The 25,577-nt window shown below is 43.6% G+C and overlaps 1 protein-coding gene across 1 annotated transcript in view; it reads right to left on the bottom strand.

Annotated features, from left to right (window-relative positions):
• The window catches only part of LOC122814263, a 170,731-nt gene that overhangs the window by 91,109 nt on the left and 54,045 nt on the right, over positions 1-25,577 (bottom strand). Inside the window, exon 3 of the mRNA XM_044086857.1 lies at positions 19,490-19,590. Within this exon, the coding sequence (XP_043942792.1) occupies positions 19,490-19,590 (101 nt within the window). The remainder of the gene's footprint in view (positions 1-19,489; positions 19,591-25,577) is intronic.

Raw genomic sequence — 25,577 nt, 5'->3', positions numbered from 1 at the left:
ATAACTGCTGTCTTAGTCATGGTCTCAAACCGAATGCAAAGAAATGCATCATAATTACCTTCAGCACTAACAATGTCCCTTCATACTATCAAGCCAACAACAATACTCTAAGTACCCATGAAGTGGTAAGGGACTTGGTTTCACAAGTTGACCGCAACCTTATCTTCGACCATCATGCATCTACTTTAGTAAGGAAAGCTTTCTACATAACACACTTGATTAGTAAAGGCATCGCCTCGAGAGTAAAAGAAGTTATAACCCCTCTACACTTGGTACTAATCCGGCCCATAACTGAGTATAATGCCCCATTCAGCATGTACCACACAAAGCACCTCCAGCAATTGAAGAGACTGCACAGGTTCCTAACAAAGAAAATTAAGGGACTCCAGCACGTGCCATATAAAGACCAACTAAAGTTCCTATTACTTTACTCTGTATCATACAGACTTCTTAGGGGAGACTTATGCCTGGCTTACAGAGTAATCTCAGACCCTAACCTAATGAACTTGCTGCATATCCGTAAATCAAAAGGGACTGGGGCCAACTGTTCCAGGGACCTAAACATGGCCTGCAACTTAAATAGGACATGCTGGAGGGACAGATTTATCTCCCAGCAACTGCCACATCTTTGGAATAGGCTACCTATTCAGGTAAAAACAAAGCACCTCCATGACACTATTCAAAAGGAACCTGGACGAGTGGATGGGGCACCTTAAATTCTTTCCAGGAATAGCACCCACAACCCTCATAAACATGAGCAGTCATTACCAAATGGGATGGTGGCTTAATGGCTAAGGTGTTTGCCTCACAAATACAAGGTGCAGGGTTTGAGACTCACAAGGGATAATTGGCTAGGCTTAAAATGGCTCGCAAGGGCAGTTAGCTTAGGACTAAACTATGAACCTATGAGCCTATGAAATGCAAGCTTGGGTATTAACTAACATTTCTATGGCATTACATTGGGATGAAACGGCTAGGCTTGAAATGACCTCTGGGTCGAAAGGCTAGTAATCTCCTATGATCCTACAAACATCTGTAATTAAAAAGAAGTTTTGTACTCACCATAACATTCCATGTTTGTTGTCCAATATCTCACTTTCAGTCTTGCTGGTTGTGTTCGGAGACGAAACTCATCTCTGACTCAGCCGTATACCAAAGCTCAAGAGTTTCTACTGGCTCGAGGCTAAGTGTGGCTGTTCCCCAGATGTCATTTGAGGGAGAAAGGTTCCTATGCTATATTCGATATCCAAAAATATAATATATGAAACATATTGTCATAAAGTTAACAAGAAAAGGCAAGAAGGGAATCAGACCTTATCTGCCAATTTTTGAGAAATTTCCTCTAGATCCCCCAGGAGGGGGGATGGCTGGGAGGGACGCAAGACTGAAGGCGAGATATTGGACAACAAACATGGAACGTTATGGTGAGTACATAACTTCTTTATGTTATGTTGTCCCATCTCGCCTTCATTCTTGCTGGTTGGGACAGAGTCCCCAGCACCTTTTTCTTGGATGGCTCAAGGGAATAAACTCTTCAGATCAGTGGAACCAAAGGACGCCCTGTTCCGGGAGGCCACATCTACTTTGTAATGAGTAATAAAGGTATGAGAGTTAATCCATGTAGTGGCAGCACAAATTGAATCCAAAGGAGTCTGGATTGAAAGGCAATGGAGGTAGATACCTCTCTAGTTGAATGCCCTTTAACTTTTCCTGGCGGTTCTTTATTGTGGGAATCATAGACATAGGTGAAGGTCTCAGTAAGCCATTTGGACAAGGTAACTTTAGAGATTGCCAAACCTTTTTTTTATTTTCTGAATAGGAGACAAACAATTGGTCTGACTTTCTGAATCCTTTGGTCCTATGCAAGTAAAAACGCAACTGTCTAGGCACATCCAGTTGGTGGAGTTTATGCTCTACCTTGTTGCCATAGTTAGGAAAATACACTGGTAAATCTATATTTTGGTTTAAATTCGCTTGAGAACAAACTTTTGGTAAGAAAGAAGGATTTGTTCTGAGGGAGACTCTATCTTTGTGGAAGATCAAACAGGGTGGATGGATAGACAAGGCTTCCAACTCTGATACTCTCCTGGCTGAAGTAATTGCTGTCAGGAAGAGTGTTTTCCAAGATAAAATTTAAATGAACAAGATGATGCTGGTTTGAAAGGAGGCAGGATCAAAAATGATAATACTAGATTGAGGTACCAAGGAGGAGGAGGTTCTCTGAAGGGTGGTCTTAACAGAAAAGTACCCTTGAGGAAAGCTTTGCATAGTCTATGGGACATTACACTAGATCCGAATTCTCCCACATGATAATTAGAAATAGCAGCTAATTGAACTCAGATAGTGGCTGCAGCTGCTCCTTGATTAAAAATTTCTGTCAGAAATTCCAGAATTGCAGGTATAGATGCTCTAAAGGGATCTATATATTTTTTGTTAGTCCAACAAGAGAACCTCTTCCATTTGCTTGCATAAAGTTTCCTAGGGGTCTGCTTGTGCAAGGAAACTAGAATGTGATGAACTGCAGGGGATAATTCCGGAAGCCTGGCTAAGATTGGAAGTGGAATACCAAGCTGTCAGCTTGAGGCTGTGGAGGGCAGGGTGGAGCGTTCCTGACTGATGCGTCAGAAGATCCGGCACTGGGTCCAGGATCCATGGGTCCTCCTGAAGGTAGGGCTAAAGAAAGGGGAACCAAATCTGATGAGGTCAGTATGGTGCAATGAGAATTAACCTGCGACTCAACAACTTTGCTTTCTGGATAACCTTTGGAATCAAGAGAAAAGGGGGAGAGGCATAAAGACATCCCAGGGGCCAATCGTGAACAAGTGCATCCTTCAGTGACTCTCCCGGAGGGGAGATTAGGGTAAAGTAGTTGCTGCATTTGGTATTGAAGGGAATGGCAAAAAGGTCGCAGCAAGGCTGGCCCCATTTGTGAAAAATTTGATTCTTAACTTTCTGATTGAGGGGCCACTCATGAGGCATGGGAATTGCTCTGCTTAGCCTGACTGCTATAACGTTGGATTTCCCTGGGATGTGCATTGCTGTCAGAAAGCGTTGAGAAGATATCGCCCATTGCCACACTCTCTGGGCCTCTCGACATAGGGGGTAGGATCTGGTTCCCCTGTTTGTTGATGTACCATACCGCCGACATATTGTCTGTCTGAATTGCAATAGTCCCTGTGTGAAGAGAGTTCTGAAATGCTTGCAATGCCAGAAGCACCGCCCTCATCTCTAGGACATTGATGTGCAAATGGTACTCATGATCTTTCCAAACCCCTTGGACCGTCTGTCCCAGATAACGCCCCTCCCCACCCTATCTGGGACACATCCGTGGTTACTGTAGAGACAGGTTGGGGAAGTACAAATGGTCTGCCCATTGTTACCTGAGTGGACTGAATCCACCAAAGTAGGTCCTTCTTGCAGGAGTATATTATGAGGATCTCATGAGACATGGGTAACTCCTGTATGGACCACTGAGCGAAAAGTAGCCACTGCAATATTCGCATATGAAGTTGTGCTACGGGAAGTAGTGTTATCATCGCTGCCATAGAGCCTAGGACTTTGAGGACAAATCTTGCCTGTACTTTTTTCTTGTTGAGTAAGGTAAGCACTTGGCTGCATAATGTTTGGATCCTTTCTTGAGAGAGTTTTGCCAACATGTCTCTTGTATTTAAATCTGCACCAGTGAAGGTAATATGCTGTGATGGCAACAAGGCAGATTCTTCTGCATTTATAGTAATGCCTAGTTTTGAGAAGAGATGGATGGTATAGTCTCTTGATTTGATTAGTGGCTGCTTGTTGGTGGCAGTTAGGAGCCAATCGTCTAAGTATGGAAACACCTGGAATCCCTGACATCTCAAATGAGCCGTGACTACTGCCATGCATTTGGTAAACACCCTGGGGGCTGTGGTGAGTCCAAAGAGCAGAGCTCTGAACTGATAATGACCGACTCCCAGTCGAAAGTGTAGAAATCTTCTTGTGCGCCTGTCCATCTTTATGTGGTAGTACGCATCCTGAAGATCTAACGAGCACATCCAATTGTCTTTCCCCAGAAACGGGAGTATAAACTGCAGTGTTACCATTCAGAACTTATATTTTTTCACCGATTTTTTCACCTCGAAGGCACCATGGTCCTTGGCAGAAAGAGACTCTGGCCCCGAGAGGCCAGGAGATCTCTGCAGTACCAAGGAGGGTGGCTCTGAGGCTGATGTGGGAACCATAATCACCTGAGCCGAGGCGCTGAGTGGAAGAGCCCGTTCCGACAAGGGTCCAACTCGACTCTCCCCCTCGGAGCCAACCAGGGAGTGTCGGGCCCCAGATTCCTCGATGGACGACAGCATCGAGGAAACCACAGCAGATGTCAGAGCCGAGATACCAGTAGTAATTACTGACTCCAGCGGTTCCAGCACAACGACTTCCATACTCCCTGGCTCCAAACTCATTAGAGTCGGAGGAGGAATAGGCGTAATTGGAGGTACTGTTGTTGGCTCCACAATCTGATGGGCTGGGCTTGAGAGAATTTCTGCTAGGGCCTGGGTCTGGAGCAACCTCTTCACTACCCACTCCACATCATTGCCCGATAGCCTGGAGGATCTAGCGGAATGAGTTGACGATTTGTGGATACCCGTCACCGACTGTAATAAAGGAGATTGCGGTACCGAGCGAACAGGCTCCAAGGACGGTTGCCAACTCCTTTTTTGGCTCTGCAACGGTTCCGATTAAGCAGATGGAACTGAGGGAGAACTATGTTTCTCAGGCCCGACAACTTTCGGAGCCAAGGAAGTAGCTACTTTGATGCTGCTTGTTGGCTCAGACACTAAAGCCCATAAAGCAGCCCTTTTTGAAGTATCCAGTTTGGAAGTCTGATTGCCTTCATTCACTTTCAACAAGTCCCTTAAAATTAGCTTGTTTTTCCTCTCCTGTAAGACCCTGGTGCTAAAACTATGACAGATGGAGCAGGAATCTTGGAGATGGACTGTTCCAAGACAGAACACACAACTAATGTGTCTGTCGATTACGGACATTTTCTGAGTACAGGAATTGCACTTTTTAAATCCTGATTTATGTTCCTTAGCTGGTTCTTTCAACATATCTACTGTAAGGAAGACAACACTACAACCATAAACAAAAATATAAGAATTAACACATAAGGGTGATGTGCAGAGCTGTAGTAACTACAGAGGATTAAACTGATCAGTCACAGCATGAAGTTATGGGAAAGAGTAGTGGAAGCTAGGTTAAGAAGGAGGTGATGGTTAGTGATCAGCAGTATGGTTTCATGCCAGGAAAGAGCACTACAGATGCGATGATTTCTCTGAGAGTGTTGATGGAGAAGTATAGAGAAGGTCAGAAGTTGCATTGTGTCTGTGGATTTAGAGAAAGCATATGACAGGGTGCCTAGAGAGGAGTTGTGGTATTGTATGAGGATGTCGGGAGTGTCAGAGAAGTATGTAAGAGTGGTACAGGATATGTACGAGGGTAGTGTGACAGCAGTGAGGTCTGTGGTGGGAATGATGGATGCGTTTAAGGTGGAGGTGGGATTACATCAAGGATCAGCTCTGAGCCCTTTCTTCTTTGCAATGGTGATGGACAGGTTGACAGATGAGATCAGACAGGAGCCCCCGTGGACTATGATATTTGCAGATGACATTGTGATCTGTAGTGAGAGTAGGGAACAGGTGGAGGAGACCCTGTAGAGGTGGAGATATGCTCTAGAGAGAAGAAGAATGAAGGTCAGCAGGACTAAGACAGAATATATGTGTGTGAATGAGAGGGAGGATAGAGGCATGGTGAGGATGCAGGGAGTAGAGGTGGCAAAGGTGGATGAGTTTAAATACAATCAACAGTTCAGAGTAATGGTGAGTGTGGAAGAGAGGTGAAGAAGAGAGTACAGGCAGGATGGAGTGGGTGGAGAAGAGTGTCAGGAGTGATTTGTGACAGGCGATTGAAAGGGAAGGTCTACAAGAGGGTAGTGAGACCAGCTATGTTATACGGGTTGGAGACAGTGGCATTGACAAAAGGCAGGAGTCAGAGCTTGGCGTGGCAGAGTTGAAGATGTTAAGATTTGCACTGGGTGTGACGAGGATAGACAGGATTAGGTATAAGTACATTAGAGGGTCAGCCCAGGTTGGAAGGTTTGAGACAAAGCCAGAGAGGCAAGATTACATTGGTTTGGACATGTGCTGAGGAGAGATGCAGAGTATATTGGGAAAAAGATACTAAGGATGAAGCTGCCAGGTAACAGGAAAAGAGGAAGGTCTAAAATAAGATTTATGGATGTGGTGAGAGAGGACATGCAGGTGGTTGGTGTGACAGAGCAAGATGCAGAGGACAGGAAGAAATGGAAACAGTTGATCTGCTGTGGCAACCCCTAATGGGAGCAGCTGAAAGAAGAAGAGGAAGTGGTAATAGAAAGGTAGCAAGACAGGAAGTTTTTTTTTTTTTTTGTAAGAGAAATGGAAGGAAAGGGAGGAGGAGAAGTCTCTAAGTTAAACGACTATCTCCTCCACCCGAGGAGACGCCTCTAACTTTAACGGTGACTCCTAAGAGGGGAAGAGAAAGGGACAAGAATCCTCTAACTAAAGTGGATTCTTGAAGAGACAACAAGACCCAAAGAAAAAACAGCTGCAAGGGAAAAAATTACCAAGGATAAGAAAAAAACTAACGCAAAGGCTATTACTATAAAAACTAATAGGTTATAAGACATAGTATTTAGAAGATTAGCAGTATTAAGCTATAAATATGAAAATTTTACAAGCCTGAGCCAGTGAAGACAATCCTGAAGCTTCAAGCAGCAAACAAGATCTGGGGAACAGCAGCTAAGCACCATGGCATAGGACTTAGCCTCGAGCCAGTAGAAGCTCTCGAGCTTTTGTATACGGCCGAGTCAGAGCCGAGTTTCAGCTCTAAACCCAACCAGCAAGAATGAAAGTGAGATGGGACAACATAACATCTCTTTGTCTCACAGAACAAAGAACAAAATGGGTGGACTGTTTTCTCCTATGTAGCAAAGAGACTGATTTCTTGGGAATCACATCCTGCCACTTAACAGGATTTCCTTGTGTACAATTCCAGGAATGGATCGTAACTCTACCTGAGGAAGTTTATTGGTGTGTTCATTTCCCCTGTATGTGAACAGCTATAAGAATAATTAGAATTCCACTACCTTTCTACAAATACAATATGAATATGTGCCAGATTCTTTGTTCATGTAGCACACCAATGGCTGCTTGTCTGATTGGCAAAAAGGGAGCTATTGTACTGACTCCCTTCCAGATCTTTGAAAGTGAGAAACACTATTCTTACCCCAGTTCTTGAGGGAAGCATTTTCCAGGGATAAGGTAGGAATCCAGGAGATCTGCCCAGTGCACTAGCAAAAGGTCAGTTGCCAGAGCCTGTAGTAGCTTGTCCACAGTTCTAAGGTACAGTGACAGGGATGTGAGACTAGCAGCAGTTTTATATAAGCAAGACTGCTCTACAGCCACTGACATGTCATTTTCCACTATAATCCCCACATCCTCAAGCATGTGAATGGAACTGTGAAGAATTTGGCCATTATGTGGTGCATGCAGCACAAGAAGGTCTGAGCATGGACCATCTGTTGTAATATTCTTGGGTCCTATCTAGATCAAGATTGACTTGCAATTATCTAGATCAAGATTGACTTGCAATTATGAGTCTCCAAATTTCTCTTAATGAAGGTAGTCTTATGAAATTGGACTATAAGAGACCTCACCCAGTTTATGGCATTAAGGATAATGTGTCTGTTAAGCTGTGAAAATTTGAAATGGATTTATAGGAAGATACTAACAGTACAAGCATAAACATGATACTATCATTATGAGGAAATAACCTGTTTAATATATATACATACCACAGAGTTTTATGACCTAGGAGAACTACAACTATTATTCCACTTCACAAGGCTGGACCATTAATTGAACCCAGAAACTACAGACCTATTAGTCTGAACAGTGTAATAAAGCCATGAAATGGATTATCATGGAAATGATCAACAAAAACATAGGCAACATTCAGGCACTGGACTCAACCCAGTTTGGCTTTGACAAGGGAAGTCATGCCTACTAAACCTGATGGACTTCTTTGAGAAGGTCACCAAGGCAATGGATGAGGTGAAAACAGTGCACAGCTCCTACCTGGACATGGCTAAGGTGCTCAGTACAATACTTTGCCCAAAAGGGAAGGATGGATTGCAGCGTGACCATCCAAAATCTTGTTTTCTTGACTGATCTGTTCAAGATACTGAGATCCAAAATTGGTCTCCAGTCCCCTGTTTTCTTTGGAACTAAAAAGAACCTTGAGTAGATTCCGGATCCTTGCTGATCTGCTGGAACTGGCTGAATTGCACTGTTTGCAAGCAGTTTTGAGATCTCCAAAGCTGCTAGATCCCTTTGAGCGGGTGGAACATCTGGAAGGGATTTTTTTGACTGATTTGGAAAGCGAAGAAAGGGGATAGAATAGCCTTCGGAAATGATGGACTGTACCCATTTGTCTTGAGTCAGGGATAGCCAGGCTTCTGGGTACAGTGACAATCTTCCCCCGACTGCCGCGGAAGAGGGGCAGTCGGGCAACACCTCAGGGATGCTGAAAGGGCTTGTCAGGGAAGGCTTCCCGATTGCCCTGGTTCTGCGGACCCCCCCTGCCCCTAGAGCGACGTCTACCATTGTTATTCCCGCCTCTGCCTCTGGCGGGAAACGACTCTGTCGCCAGGCGAAGTCCCTTGAGATTGTTTACGGAACCACATCTTTCCACCTTTCTGGCCTTTGGGGTAAGGCCTGGAAGGAGTAGAAAAACGGACTCCGACGGCAGAAAGGGTCTTGCCATCAGTCTCGCACCTAGTCAAGGTTTCTTTCACTTGAAGACCAAAGAGGGATGATCCATCAAACGGGGAGTTCGTGAAAGACGTCTTGAAGGGGTCCGCGAAATTGCATAGCCGCATCCAGGCATGCCTACGTAAGGCCACACCTGTCCCTGCGGCTCTGCTCGCTCCATCAGCCGCGTAAGAAAGAAGGCGCATGGAGGAGTTGGTTATGGAGTTAAGGGTAGCCAACTGCATGTTCATCTTATCTTGGAAACCCGCAGCTGTAGGGTCCTTTAACATTTCACTCGCTTCCTTGATCAAGTCCCTTTGAAGACGAGTAAAATGGCACAGGTAGTTCAGCGAACGCATGGTAAATGTCGCTGACGAGAACATCCGCTTCCCGTACCTGTCCATGGACCTAGATTCTTTGTTAGGTGGATGGACAGGTACTGAAGGATCAGCTAGCTCCTTCTTAGTGGCAGCAGCTACCACCATAGCATCCACAGAAACTCCTTTTGTTAAAAACTGTTTGTCTGCTGGAGCTGTTATGAACTTGGAGGGTCTCCTGGGAGTGGGGTCCACTGAATCAGGAGCCGTCCATGCCTTCTTAGCAACCACCTGCATGAGGGGGTCGGAGGCGGGGACACCCAGGAGGTGGAAGGACGAGAGCCAAATGCCTCAAGATACACAGATTCGTCCTCCGAAGGGTTGAGGGCTGGCCAATTTCCCCTCTGTTTCAGGATCTCCAGAATGTCTGCAAATGAGACATCTTCAGAAGGGGAACGGGGGGAACCCTCAGAATCATCCAAATCTGTGTCTGATGTGATGGACTCAGGTGAGTCAATGTGTTTCCTCTTACACTTCCTCTTCCGAGGGGGCTCTTCTGCCAAATCAGGAGAGGCCTCGAAGAGGATGAAATCCCACAGGGGTTCCTGAGGAGTTGGCTCTCTGCGGTCCGGGATGAGGAGTGAGTCGACTTAGCCTGAGGCACCGAGAGGAGGGGCGGACGGAGCCGACTGTGGAGTAGAGCCAGGCTCTAACACACTCCGCAGGACCTCGAATGCAACCCTGTCAGGCAGAGCCAGAGGTCCCCGCCCCGAGAAGCTAAGAACCCCCCTCGGCACCGACAGTGATGGCTCCGAGGCCGATGTCGGAGCCAAACTCACCAGCACCGAAGCACCGAGAGGGAGAGGGGGGTCGGACAAGGGTCCGATGCCACTCACCCTCGGAGCCGACGAGGGAAGTCCGGCGCCGAGATTCTTCCAAGGAAGAAAACGGAGCCGACGACAGAGCCGAAGACAATTGTATCGGCTCCGACACTATCACAGTCTCGGTTCCGAAGACGACCCGCCCGAAGCTCAAGAGAGTCAAGGAGGAATATGTTGATGGACCTGTGCAGGCATCGACTGATGAGTTGGGCTCTGAAGCATCTGGGCCAGTGCCTCGGACTTAAGAAGTCGACTCACTACCCTCTGAAGGTCATGATCTGACAGCCTCGATGACCTAGAGGAGTGAGATCTTTGGCTCCGTTCAGACAGCAGGGGAGATCCTGGAGCCGAATGAACGGAGCCAAGAGATGGTGACCTGGACCTCTTCCTAGTTGTCGGCTCCGAAGGTCTGGTCGGAGCCGACACAGGAACTTACTACCTCGGCCCGGCCGAGCCGGGGCCACAGAAACTGTGGACTGAGACTTATCGGCTCCAGCCGGAGCCGATGAAGGCAGAGGTTGAGAAACCCCAGGTCTCGGCTCAGTTGCCGGAGCCGAAGACCTAGATGCCTTAGAGGGCTTCCTGTTGAAACAGACAGGGAATCCTCTGGCTTGAGTAAGCCTCTGAGTATCAATTTATTCTTTCTTTCCTGCAGGACCCTGGGGCTGAAGCCATGGCACACAGCACAGGAGTCCTGCAGGTGCAAAGGCCCCAGACAGTAGACACAAGAAGTGTGAGCGTCTGTCAGAGACATTTTCTGACAGCACGCATCACACTTCTTGAATCCGGAGACCTTTGCTTCTTTAGACATTTTTTTGAACAGGTGTACACAAACACACACACAAACACACTAGTTACACCCTGTCAAGTTAAAATATAATAAAACCAGTAACTAGGATTTTAAAATAAAATAATACACACACACTCCACTAGGGAAGGAAAGGCCTGTAGGCCCAAGGGAAGAACCTAAGGTTCTTGAGGGAAAAAAACGGAAAATTTTTTTTTTTTTTTTTAGAAGGGGATAAAATTTTCTCTAAACTAAGGGAATTAAGTAAATATATTAAAATTAAAGGGGTTTTGAAAGACTAATTTCAACAAGAAAAGTCACTCACCAAGAACCGGTAGAAAAACCAACCTCGAAGCTGTAGCGGCAAACGAGATCTGAGGTAACTCTCGCCTAGCATTGTGGGATATAAGGGGAGCCTCGAGCCGGTGGAACCAACTCTCGAGCTTTTAGAGTGGCCGAGTCGGAGCCGAGGTCGGCTCCGAACCCATCCAGCAAGAATGAAGGCGAGATAGACAACTTAACATCTTATATTTTTTCACCGATTTTTTCACCTCGAAGGCACCATGGTCCTTGGCAGAAAGAGACTCTGGCCCCGAGAGGCCAGGAGATCTCTGCAGTACCAAGGAGGGTGGCTCTGAGGCTGATGTGGGAACCATAATCACCTGAGCCGAGGCGCTGAGTGGAAGAGCCCGTTCCGACAAGGGTCCAACTCGACTCTCCCCCTCGGAGCCAACCAGGGAGTGTCGGGCCCCAGATTCCTCGATGGACGACAGCATCGAGGAAACCACAGCAGATGTCAGAGCCGAGATACCAGTAGTAATTACTGACTCCAGCGGTTCCAGCACAACGACTTCCATACTCCCTGGCTCCAAACTCATTAGAGTCGGAGGAGGAATAGGCGTAATTGGAGGTACTGTTGTTGGCTCCACAATCTGATGGGCTGGGCTTGAGAGAATTTCTGCTAGGGCCTGGGTCTGGAGCAACCTCTTCACTACCCACTCCACATCATTGCCCGATAGCCTGGAGGATCTAGCGGAATGAGTTGACGATTTGTGGATACCCGTCACCGACTGTAATAAAGGAGATTGCGGTACCGAGCGAACAGGCTCCAAGGACGGTTGCCAACTCCTTTTTCGGCTCTGCAACGGTTCCGATTAAGCAGATGGAACTGAGGGAGAACTATGTTTCTCAGGCCCGACAACTTTCGGAGCCAAGGAAGTAGCTACTTTGATGCTGCTTGTTGGCTCAGACACTAAAGCCCATAAAGCAGCCCTTTTTGAAGTATCCAGTTTGGAAGTCTGATTGCCTTCATCCACTTTCAATAAGCCCCTTAAAATGAGCTTGTTTTTCCTCTCCTGTAAGACCCTGGTGCTAAAACTATGACAGATGGAGCAGGAATCTTGGAGATGGACTGTTCCAAGACAGTACACACAACTAATGTGTCCGTCAGTTACGGACATTTTCTGAGTACAGGAATTGCACTTTTTAAATCCTGATTTATGTTCCTTAGCTGGTTCTTTCAACATATCTACTGTAAGGAAGACAACACTACAACCATAAACAAAAAATATAAGAATTAACACATAAGGGTGATGTGCAGAGCTGTAGTAACTACAGAGGGATTAAACTGATCAGTCACAGCATGAAGTTATGGGAAAGAGTAGTGGAAGCTAGGTTAAGAAGGGAGGTGATGGTTAGTGATCAGCAGTATGGTTTCATGCCAGGAAAGAGCACTACAGATGCGATGATTTCTCTGAGAGTGTTGATGGAGAAGTACAGAGAAGGTCAGAAGTTGCATTGTGTCTGTGGATTTAGAGAAAGCATATGACAGGGTGCCTAGAGAGGAGTTGTGGTATTGTATGAGGATGTCGGGAGTGTCAGAGAAGTATGTAAGAGTGGTACAGGATATGTACGAGGGTAGTGTGACAGCAGTGAGGTCTGTGGTGGGAATGATGGATGCGTTTAAGGTGGAGGTGGGATTACATCAAGGATCAGCTCTGAGCCCTTTCTTCTTTGCAATGGTGATGGACAGGTTGACAGATGAGATCAGACAGGAGCCCCCGTGGACTATGATATTTGCAGATGACATTGTGATCTGTAGTGAGAGTAGGGAACAGGTGGAGGAGACCCTGTAGAGGTGGAGATATGCTCTAGAGAGAAGAAGAATGAAGGTCAGCAGGACTAAGACAGAATATATGTGTGTGAATGAGAGGGAGGATAGAGGCATGGTGAGGATGCAGGGAGTAGAGGTGGCAAAGGTGGATGAGTTTAAATACAATCAACAGTTCAGAGTAATGGTGAGTGTGGAAGAGAGGTGAAGAAGAGAGTACAGGCAGGATGGAGTGGGTGGAGAAGAGTGTCAGGAGTGATTTGTGACAGACGATTGAAAGGGAAGGTCTACAAGAGGGTAGTGAGACCAGCTATGTTATACGGGTTGGAGACAGTGGCATTGACAAAAAGGCAGGAGTCAGAGCTTGACGTGGCAGAGTTGAAGATGTTAAGATTTGCACTGGGTGTGACGAGGATAGACAGGATTAGGTATAAGTACATTAGAGGGTCAGCCCAGGTTGGAAGGTTTCGAGACAAAGCCAGAGAGGCAAGATTACATTGGTTTGGACATGTGCTGAGGAGAGATGCAGAGTATATTGGGAAAAAGATACTAAGGATGAAGCTGCCAGGTAACAGGAAAAGAGGAAGGTCTAAAATAAGATTTATGGATGTGGTGAGAGAGGACATGCAGGTGGTTGGTGTGACAGAGCAAGATGCAGAGGACAGGAAGAAATGGAAACAGTTGATCTGCTGTGGCAACCCCTAACGGGAGCAGCTGAAAGAAGAAGAGGAAGTGGTAATAGAAAGGTAGCAAGACAGGAAGTTTTTTTTTTTTTTTTGTAAGAGAAATGGAAGGAAAGGGAGGAGGAGAAGTCTCTAAGTTAAACGACTATCTCCTCCACCCGAGGAGACGCCTCTAACTTTAACGGTGACTCCTAAGAGGGGAAGAGAAAGGGACAAGAATCCTCTAACTAAAGTGGATTCTTGAAGAGACAACAAGACCCAAAGAAAAAACAGCTGCAAGGGAAAAAATTACCAAGGATAAGAAAAAAACTAACGCAAAGGCTATTACTATAAAAACTAATAGGTTATAAGACATAGTATTTAGAAGATTAGCAGTATTAAGCTATAAATATGAAAATTTTACAAGCCTGAGCCAGTGAAGACAATCCTGAAGCTTCAAGCAGCAAACAAGATCTGGGGAACAGCAGCTAAGCACCATGGCATAGGACTTAGCCTCGAGCCAGTAGAAGCTCTCGAGCTTTTGTATACGGCCGAGTCAGAGCCGAGTTTCAGCTCTAAACCCAACCAGCAAGAATGAAAGTGAGATGGGACAACATAACATCTCTTTGTCTCACAGAACAAAGAACAAAATGGGTGGACTGTTTTCTCCTATGTAGCAAAGAGACTGATTTCTTGGGAATCACATCCTGCCACTTAACAGGATTTCCTTGTGTACAATTCCAGGAATGGATCGTAACTCTACCTGAGGAAGTTTATTGGTGTGTTCATTTCCCCTGTATGTGAACAGCTATAAGAATAATTAGAATTCCACTACCTTTCTACAAATACAATATGAATATGTGCCAGCTTCTTTGTTCATGTAGCACACCAATGGTTGCTTGTCTGATTGGCGAAAAGGGAGCTATTGTACTGACTCCCTTCCAGATCTTTGAAAGTGAGAAACACTATTCTTACCCCAGTTCTTGAGGGAAGCATTTTCCAGGGATAAGGTAGGAATCCAGGAGATCTGCCCAGTGCACTAGCAAAAGGTCAGTTGCCAGAGCCTGTAGTAGCTTGTCCACAGTTCTAAGGTACAGTGACAGGGATGTGAGACTAGCAGCAGTTTTATATAAGCAAGACTGCTCTACAGCCACTGACATGTCATTTTCCACTATAATCCCCACATCCTCAAGCATGTGAATGGAACTGTGAAGAATTTGGCCATTATGTGGTGCATGCAGCACAAGAAGGTCTGAGCATGGACCATCTGTTGTAATATTCTTGGGTCCTATCTAGATCAAGATTGACTTGCAATTATCTAGATCAAGATTGACTTGCAATTATGAGTCTCCAAATTTCTCTTAATGAAGGTAGTCTTATGAAATTGGACTATAAGAGACCTCACCCAGTTTATGGCATTAAGGATAATGTGTCTGTTAAGCTGTGAAAATTTGAAATGGATTTATAGGAAGATACTAACAGTACAAGCATAAACATGATACTATCATTATGAGGAAATAACCTGTTTAATATATATACATACCACAGAGTTTTATGACCTAGGAGAACTACAACTATTATTCCACTTCACAAGGCTGGACCATTAATTGAACCCAGAAACTACAGACCTATTAGTCTGAACAGTGTAATACGCAAAGCCATGAAATGGATTATCATGGAAATGATCAACAAAAACATAGGCAACATTCAGGCACTGGACTCAACCCAGTTTGGCTTTGACAAGGGAAGTCATGCCTACTAAACCTGATGGACTTCTTTGAGAAGGTCACCAAGGCAATGGATGAGGTGAAAACAGTGCACAGCTCCTACCTGGACATGGCTAAGGTGCTCAGTACAATACTCCACTCGGGTATAGTTGACAAACCTCACTAAACTGGGCATATACCCCCCCTACATAACTGGATTGCCAGCTGGCTCACAGACAAGAAGTCAAGACTGGTGATCCTATTCCACTAAGAGATTGGTTACCAGTGGGGTAACTCAGGACTCCATGCTGGGACCATGCCTATTTGGTATTTGTTTCTCAGAAGTAAAGGCTAATGTCAAAGCCCATTGGCTGACCAGGTTCGCAGATAATTGCAAGTTGGGAGCTATCATAGATTCCCTCCACGATACAAACATCTTACATAATGGTCTAACACAGACAATTGACTGGTGCCAAAGTTACAGATTAAAATTCAATCCCAAGAAATGCATTATACTGCCTTTTGGGAAAACTGTCACCCAGGCTAATTACTCCACTGATAAGAAACCCTAATAGTTGACCTGGTAGCCAGGGGTCTGGGGACATATGTATGCAGTACTTTGGCCTTTGATTAGCATGTGGCCAAGTTAGTAGGAAAAATCATTTTATGTCACCCACCTTACAGGTAAGAGTATGGCAGCCAGGTCCGAGGAAGTCATAGTACCACTTTATTCAACCCTTATCAGACCCATCATTGAGTATAATTTCTATTCAGCTTGTACATGATCAGACATATGCAACAAATGGACTGTCCACAAAGGTTACTAACCAGGAGAATCCAGGGTATGAACACACTGTCCTATATAGTTCACCTTAAATACCTATCTGTATACTTGGTTTCCTACAGGTTATTGGGAGGTGATCTATGCCTGGCCTGCAAGGCATCCTCAGATCCAGCTTTAATGGACCTTTTGCACATCTCCAAAACAAATAGTATCAGAACCATTAAATCCAAAGATTTAAGTTTTGCTTGTGATACAAATAAGACACGTCAGTGAGACAGATATTTGTTTCAGAGTATCCCCATGCTCTGGAACAGGCTCCCCATCCATATGAAACAGAGTCCATCCCTAACCTATTTAAGGGAAACCCTGACTAATGGATGGGAAATTAGAAATTCACCAGGGATCTGACTTCTGACTGACTTCCTGCTTTCAAAAGCACGTTATTAGGTACTGTAGGTTTATTGATGACCTATTTTTTGGTACAAGGAGGACAATAATTAGTTTCAAACTTTGTTTTTGAGTTACATAATAATAGATTCCATTTGGAATTTGATGGTCTTAAAATAGGGACCCGAGTATCTTTCCTGGATGCCATATTGAGTATTGTGGAAGGAAATAATTTATATACATCAGTTAATAGGAAATTTGAAGAGGGGACCCAGTTTGCACATGGACAAAGTTGTCACCTCCCCCCCACCCCATACATTGGAGGCATTACCTTTTGGTGAAGTCCTTAGGATTTCTAGGTTGTGCAACAACGACTATGACTTCAAACAAGAATTGTGTAAAACTATTGAGATGTTTTAGAGAAGGGGATATAGTAAAGAGACAATTGATAAAAGCTGTAAAATTTCTTTTAAAAGAAATGATAAAAGGGGAAGTAGTGATGTAGATAATCCAATTGCTACTTCTCTATATAATAGGGACAAAGAACAGACTGGTACCATCTATTTTGTAATTACATATAGCTGTTTTAGCTTTTAGATGGTACAGCAGGTGAAGTATTAATGGGAATATCTCTGTTCCCTGAGAAATGTGGCTGAATGGCTGAAGGAAAAACTGGGGATTTCCTTTAGAAGAGGCAAAAATATTCAGAATTTTATAGTGAGGAGTAAATTCACTATGCCCCCCCCATGAATTTAGAACATAGAGTAATATTAAGTGGGCCTTCAATTTGTGGTAAATGTAAGGCGTGTAAATTTGTGGTTAAGAAATTTCCATAAATTAATAATATATTCTTTAATACATGGGATCATTTTACATGTAATACCGAAGGCGTTATTTACGATTTTATATTGGGGAGACAAAGAGGTCATTTAAAGTAAGACTAATGGATCATGCAAGGGGTATCAGCAATAATAAAGAAGAAAGCTCTGTAGCAATGCATTTTAAGAAATTCCATCAAGGCAGTAATGAGGGGCTAAAAGGAACTGTTTTAGAGAAAATCAATGCATCCCAATTTGATGTAAATAATTTAAAAAAAACAGTTATTATTTAAAGAATCTGTTTATGTCTTAAAAGTTGGTACTTTATACCCTTATGGGCTGAATGAAGAATTGAATTGGAGAGTATTAATTTAGCCTTTTAATTGCTCTATTTCATTGTTTAATTTTTTAATTGTATAATTAATTAACTATTGATTGCTGCTAATATTTAAAGCACATGTGTTTCTAAGGTTCTTTACTCCTTGAAGGCTACAACTGAGATGTTAGAGGGAAAGAGCTTATTTTTATTAAAGTTTTTGGATTACTGACTGGTTGCATTTTATTATTTTGTCTTGCTTGGTGGTTGCTATTGTCTGACCCCCATGTCTCTGATAGAGGCAGACAATAATACTCAAACTAACCCCCCAACGTAACCCCTAATGGCATACTAAATAACATACCCCCTTCTAATAAATGCCCATGATACATAGGGGAGCAACTGGGTAGGGATACACTGCCAGGCTTATAAAGACCCTGGTGCTTGTTAGCCTACTATAAACCTATGAACCTATGAAGAAAAATTCTTTTAAAAGCTACAGATTTACATATTGTCATGATATACAACTGTTGATATGTTATGGAGATACAAACATGTAGAAAAATATCTGTATTTCTTGCACAGTCATAAGGGGAATTACTCTATTACAAAAGTCCATTATATATTGTGCAATAATCTCTAGTTTGACAATGAAGGCTATATGCACTTTCCAAACATATGCTGCATACTGAAACACAACTTTTGAAGTAAGGGATGGGAGCATTACAACATTTAAGAAATCCTAACTAAATACTGGTAATTCAAGAGGCAGTGGTCTTAAGGTTAGATGGTACGTATAGGTAAAGGCTATCAAAAGCTGAGAACTTGTAGTGGTAAGCATTGGTAATCTGGTGGCCAGTAGCATGTAATGTGAGTTTGGTGGGAGTGTAGAAAGTTAAAGGAGACTGAAATGAAGGCAAACAAAAAGGATAACACAGAAAATGAAAGGGAGTAAAGGTAACACACAGGCATTCATCTGAATCTTTTCCATACAAATGCTAAATCCATATCTATATGTTATATTGTTAACCGCAATTTCCATTATTCTGTAGATCATCTACCCAATTAACAAAGAAGATCATACTGTACACAATACAGTACCTTCAGCTGACAGTCAGAAATGGGTAATTTGTAACTGAACTGTTCATGGAATTACCAATCATACTGCTATACTGTGATTGCAACTGCTGTTACAGTGAATCAGACACTGAAAACCACTTCCAGGGACTAGGGAGGATCACTGTTTTCTACTGTTGTGTGACTGTGAAGGCATTAAAAATAAGTTGGAAATGTGTATAGGGTCTTTGCCCACATGGGGGTACAATAAGGTGGGTCTATATCATATGATCGAAGTTCCAAAACTTCAAATCATTAAAGGACGAACTTTAATGACTGAAGTCTCGGAAGTTCGAACACAAAAAAAAAAGTAAAAAGAGTAAAAAAAAAAAAAAAAAGTCTATGCCCCACTGCACCCCCACACCCCCCGCTACTTAAATATATCAACTCCAAGATCACACTACAGTGCAGTAAAGGGAAATCTTCCCTTTCCATGCTCTATGGCAATCTCCGTTATATGCTTCGAGGTTTTACAACTTCGATCATTACAGTTCATTCTTTAATGATTCGAAGTTGTAAGACTTCGATCATATGTTAGGAACCCCAGTAAGGCTTGACCCCTGAAAACAATTGTCTGTCACTGAATATTGTTTTCAGGAAGTCTGCTTCACTGTAACCACTTTCACAATGACTGTCATCAATAAATCAACAGATATCCATAATTTGTCAGAGTCTGTATCAGTCAAGGGACAGCAGTTGGCTTCATGCTGTCTGGCCTTGTCTCATGATGCAGGGAATCCAAAATGCTGCAGTATCAAAACCCAACATGTTCCTTACCTTCTGTAGAACAGCATGTATGCCTCTTGCTTCAGCACTACCTTGATACTGCAAGGATGCACCTTAGAGTCATTCATCTTGTACCACTGCCCATCGCTGCCCTGCAGAAACACAACACATAGTGAGCTGGAACATTCTGCAATAAAAAAGTGTAGATAAAAACAAACATTTGTATATTATAATCCATCATAATTTGTTAATGAGTAATGGAAAATGTCACTAACTGAGACAGCAAGATTACCTGCAGCTAATGAAGTGAAGGTTATCATTAACTCGTCTTTTTATACTACATGAAATACCACATGCTACATTACAACTTCCTGACTGCACTGATGAATTGATCATATAGTTTTCACTACCTCCTCGTACTGCAGGAGGCATGAGACAGTGACACATATGAGGCATGAATCATGAGGAGACCACTCTGCTGTAATCCCTCCAAATGCATAGTGATACAGCTGGGGAATCAAAACTTGGGGTCAGTCTTAAGAACATACAGAAAGACAAGAACTTAGGAATACAAATAAAGCAGCATGAGTATCATCTTCAACCCCTTTTTCCTATCTTTTACATGGGGGCGGGACGTCCTGTCAACTGTCGCCTACTCTGTCTATTCAGTGCCACTTTCCTGCCATCTTCGACACTCAAGCCTGATTGTCACAGGGCTTCCCTCACACAATCTATCCACCTCTTTGCTGGATGCCTTTGTTTCTTCTTGCCTGTCTGTCTCAAATCTTCTTCACCAGACTGTCTTCTGCTTTTCTGCACATGTGCCCAAACCACCATAATCTGTTCATTTTGACTTTTTCTGCAACTGGAGCTACTTTTGGTTTTTGCTCTTATGTCCTCAATTCTGTCCCTCAGTGTGCATCCTACTCACCTGTCTCAGGCACTTAATCTCCCTCACCTCTTGCTTCCTCAACTGCTCTGACTTTACTGCCCATGTTTCTGTAACATACAGTAGTACCGGTCTCACTACTGTTTTGTACACCTCATTTTTCAGCCTCTTTGGCATTCTTCTGTCAAACACTGCCCTTGACACTCTGTGCCAGTTGGCTGCACCCCCTCTGATTCCACCTTTGATATCCTCATTTAGACTTCCCATCTCCTCAACCACCTCTCCCAGATACTTGAAGCTGTTAATCTGTTCCACTATTTTCCCTTTTATCTGAATGTTCATCTTCTTCTGACTTCCCATTTCCTGTGATTACAACTGTCTTATCTGTACTCAGTTTCAACCCATGTGCCTTCAGTTTTGCATTCCATTCCCCTGTCCTTTGCTGAGGTTCCTGCTCACAGTCGGCCTGTAATGCCACATTGTTTGCATACAATAACTTTGTTGCTCTGTCTCCTCCAACCTGTTTGCTAATGTAGGCCATTATCAGCATGACTAACAGTGGCTTCATAGCTAAACCCTTCTGAACCCTGATACACACCCACTCCTACTTGGAACCCCTCTATGAGACCAAACACTGTTCTTACTTGAGTCAATGGGTCCTTTTACATAGCCTATACTAATTATACCAATGTTTCTGAAACTTAGAACTACCACAGGACTGCCCAAATCAGCTTTCTTGGGGCCTTGCCATATGCTTTCTCCAAGTCTAAGAATACCCAGTTGGACTCTTTCCTCATCTCTAGCTTCTTCTCAAATATTTGTCTCACTGCAAACGTCAGGTCAGCTGTGCTGCATCCTGATCTGAATCCAAACTGTTCATCTCCAATCTTACTTTCTACTACTCTGTGTATCTGTCTATCAATCACCCTCTTCATAATTTTCATGCATTGTGATAGGAGATTGATACCTATATAGTGCCCACAGTTGTGAATGTCCCTGTGTTCTTGAATAATGGCACTAGTATGCTTATTCTCTACTCATCTAGGATACACCTTTCTCTCCATACTGTGATGAGTACCCACAGAAGCCATTTCTCCCCTAGCTCACCCAACATCCTTATCATATTTGCTGTGGCTTCAGTTGAGCCTGATACTTTCCTTGGCTTTATTTTCCTTAGTGCTGTTCTTACTTTTTCTATGATGGGCTCTTCTTTTTCTTCTTTCATTGCAGGCTCTGTATGCAACAACACAGCTTCTGTGGGGTTTCCTTCATCCAGAAGCTGCAGGAAGTACTCTTTCCAACTGCCTTTGATGTCCTGTGGACTGGTAAGCAGGTTGCTGTTGGCATCCCTTATGAAGGGTATCTGACTATCTTCCTTATCTTTTTGTCTTTGCCTTGCAACCTGGCATAGTTTCTTTGTGCCATCTACTGAGTCACTTTCCAGAAGCTGGTAGAGTGCCTCTGATGTCTTGTTCTTTGCTACTGGAACTCCTCTCTTAGCTTCTTTGTAGCCAACCAGTATTCCTTCCTAGCCAGGTACACCTTTTTATCTCCCACTTTTTCCTGTACTCCTTGTTTCTTTTGATGACTTCCTGCACTTCTGCATTCCACCACCAGCTTTCCTTATGTACATTATTTCAACACATGGCTCAGCTGTATATTTGTTCTGTAGTTCTCACACAGGCTGTTTTGAGGCACTGCCATTCTTCTTCTACTCTACCTACTTCCTCTTTCCCTTGAGGGGCTAGAGTTGTGAGTAATTCCTTGAACTGTTGTGCTTTCTCAACTTCTAGGTCTTCAGCCAGGTCTCTGTTGACTCTAGAGTCTTCTCTGACCACTGCTTGCAACTGATTGTGGCAACCAGTGGTTTATACTGTGAGACAACTGTTTCAATGGGGATAACTTTGTAATCACTGACTTTAGCCCACTACTCCTTCCTTACTAAGAGAAAGTGTATCTAAGTTGCATGTTGGCCACTCTTGTATGTGATCTTGTGACTTTCTCTTTTGCTGAACCACGTGTTGGTCAACATCAAGCCATTCACCAGAGAGAAGACTAGAATGTCCTTTCCATTATTCCTGTTGGCCCACCTATGTGGACCCAGACAGAACTCATATTCTGTTCTGTCTGAATCAATATGTACATTCAGAGCTCCTATTATCAGCACTAATTCATGCTGCCTAGCTATATCTAGTAGGTTTTGCAATTACTGTCTGAATGCACTCTTTTCCTCGCTGTCACAACCCTGCTGTGGGGCATATACTGAGATCATGAAAAGTGCCCTATCGTACTGGAGTTTGAAAGTCATGAGTCTGTCACTAATTTTGATGACATCCCTCAGTATCTTCTGAAGCCACTTCCTCACCACAATTACCAGATCATTTCTAGCCTGTCCTCCTGAGTAGTAGACTCTGAATCATAAGCCAAGTGGCTTTGCTGGACTGCCCTTCCACATAGTCTGCTGGACATATAGGATTTCTAGCCTTCTCTTTACAATTATATCATCCACTTCCAAGCTCCACCCTGTCAGTAAACCCACAGTGAGTGTAGCAATGTAGCAATTCTTAGTTCACGTTTGGCAGATTGATTGCTTTTACACTCAGCTTTACCTCAACCAAGCTGTTCCAGGTAACACAAGCTGGGCAGCTGGACACTGGCCATCCATTAGCTTATAGATCCAAGGCTGCTGGGCTTTATGGCAGGTACATACTGGCCAACAGGGCATGTACACCTCTCCCACTGTTAGCATGGGTCCCTGGAGTAGGTCAGAATAGGACTGGTCTTCAGCCCATTATCACTGGCAAATAACCATGCCCTTTTGGTGACATTAGTCAACATGACCAAATCACCTAGAGCTCTGCCACAGCATGCACTCTATGACTCGTGTTCTCCTATCTTGGGGATACTGCACACCACCATAGATGCCCAAAGCTGTTGGTCTGTACTCTTCCCCTAGAGCCTGTGCAGAGACACAAGGAGAACATGCAAATTCCATATAGGTACTAGCCAGAGGTCAGGATCAAACCTTGTTCCTTGTGCATGAGAGGTGAAGGTCTTAACATGGGCTTAATATAGCATCATCATTCTGGATTAGAAAAATAAAGAAGCATGAACACTCAGCTTATATGTACATGGATGAACCAGGTAGCATCCAGGATTAGAAAAATAAAGATACTCCTGTAAACAAAGACAAGTAAGACTACATCTGGAGAACCACATTTATTTATTTACATTTGTTTACTGGAAAGTCCAACTGGGCCAGAAGCCCATTTTTATAGGAGGCCGGGGGAGAAAAGTTCCACAGAAATATAAGCAATATACAATAATTAAATAGTAGAATAGTATACCTACTGTAAGATACAGAATACACATCTTCTAGTTAGTCTATACAAAGTAGTATTCAGTACAATACACTACACAATACACTTCAATACACATGCAGGTAAGGGTCCATTATAACCATCCCAGAGTATGACCACAGCTGAAATACCATGTACTAGTGAAGATGCTGCTATAACCAGAGCTAGGTGAGATCACAGCTGAAGTATTGCACACAAATAGGATGCTGCTATACCCAGATCCAGGAGAGACCACAGCTGAAATAAAATGCATAGTTGGTCTTATAAGATGCTGTTATAATGAGGCTGAAGAAAGACCACAAATACAATGTACAGATACAGATAACCCTAAAACCAGCCCTAGATGTAATGTACAAAAGAGGAAGAAGCCATTATAACCAGGTAAAAGTAAACACATAGCAGAATACAATGCAAAAGTGAAGATATCCCTGAGACACTCCACAGCAAGACTACCGCGTACACATGAAGATAACTGTAGAACCAATTTCTATGAATATCAGAACTGGAGTACTATATAGATATGAAGATGCCATTAAAATTAGGACAGTAAAACAGATGGAAAGAGTAACATGTAGAGGAAAAGGTAGCCCCATAACCAGGCCCAAGTGAAATCACAGCAGGAGTGTTTGTATACAGATGAAAATCCCCTATAACCAGATTTGAGTGGGATCACAGGTGGAATACCATATACAGATTAAAATACCCTTATAACCATCCTAGACTGTGACCACAACTAGAGTACCATGTACAGATAAAAATGCCCCTATGACCAGGTCAGAGACCACATTTAGAGTGCCTCCTACACATGAAAATACCCCTATAAACATATCTGAGTGAGATCACATGTGGATCATCATGTACAGGTGAAAATAACCCTGTAACCATGCCCAAGTGAGACCACAACTAGAGTGCCACGTACATATGAAAGTTCTTTTGTAACCATGCCTAAGACAGACCACAGCTGGAGTGACTTGTACAGATGAAAGTAATCCTGTAACCATGCCCAAGAAGACCACAGCTGGTGCGCAATATACAGATGAAAATAACCTTGTAATCACACTCAAGAGAAATCACAGCTGGAGTGCTACATACAGATGAAAATGTCCCTACAATTAGATTTAACTGAGATTACAGGTGGAGTACCATGCATATTTCTGGAATCATTACAGGGAGAAAGTTGCAATAATGTCTGAAATTGTACAAAGAAAGGCAACCAGTATGGTGAGGGAACAAAGAGGGTTTCATATGAAGATAGGCTTAAGGAACCTGAAGTCTCTATTAGGTTTATAGGTAGTCCCTTCCCATTGAGGAGACTAGCCCCATTTCCAAAATCTTCAAGAGCACCCTTTGGTTAAGTGACTTGCACAGAGCCATTCAACAGGCAAATGGAGGCTGAGGAAATCAATCACTGGGCTACAGGAAGCAGATTATTCATAACTCAGCCTTAATCTGCTGCATTCACTGCCTGATTCTTCACTTGATAACTAGAGAGTTGGGAGATGCTTTAGGTACATAGGTAATAAGAACGAAGTGTGATGTAATTCTGGGAAGGGAAAAGGTGATGGACAGCAATGATTACACCTACTAGCTTAATCCTGGACATTAGGAAGCACTTCTTTACTGAGCTAGTAAAAGACAAGTTGAATAATTTACCATAACTGTAACAAAGATCAGAAATAGCTGGGGAATTAAAAAAAAAAGACTGTGGTATCTGACATGATAGCACAGGAAAGGGAAGGAGCCAGTGCCAGCTGTGGGTATGAGGGTGAACCTGAGTTGCTGATGGTTATGTCACCTGAGTTGCTGATGGTTATGTCATTCATCCTGTGGGGTGGTGACTGTCCTTGTGCTACTGGGCAACAGTACCAGCAAGGATGGCTCTGACATGCAT

This window comes from Protopterus annectens, chromosome 10.part0 (assembly GCF_019279795.1).
Source record: "Protopterus annectens isolate FY-2018-M chromosome 10.part0, PAN1.0, whole genome shotgun sequence".
NCBI lineage: Eukaryota > Metazoa > Chordata > Ceratodontiformes > Protopteridae > Protopterus > Protopterus annectens.
Note: the sequence above shows the minus strand (reverse complement) of the source record. Positions and strands in the feature narration are given on the sequence as shown.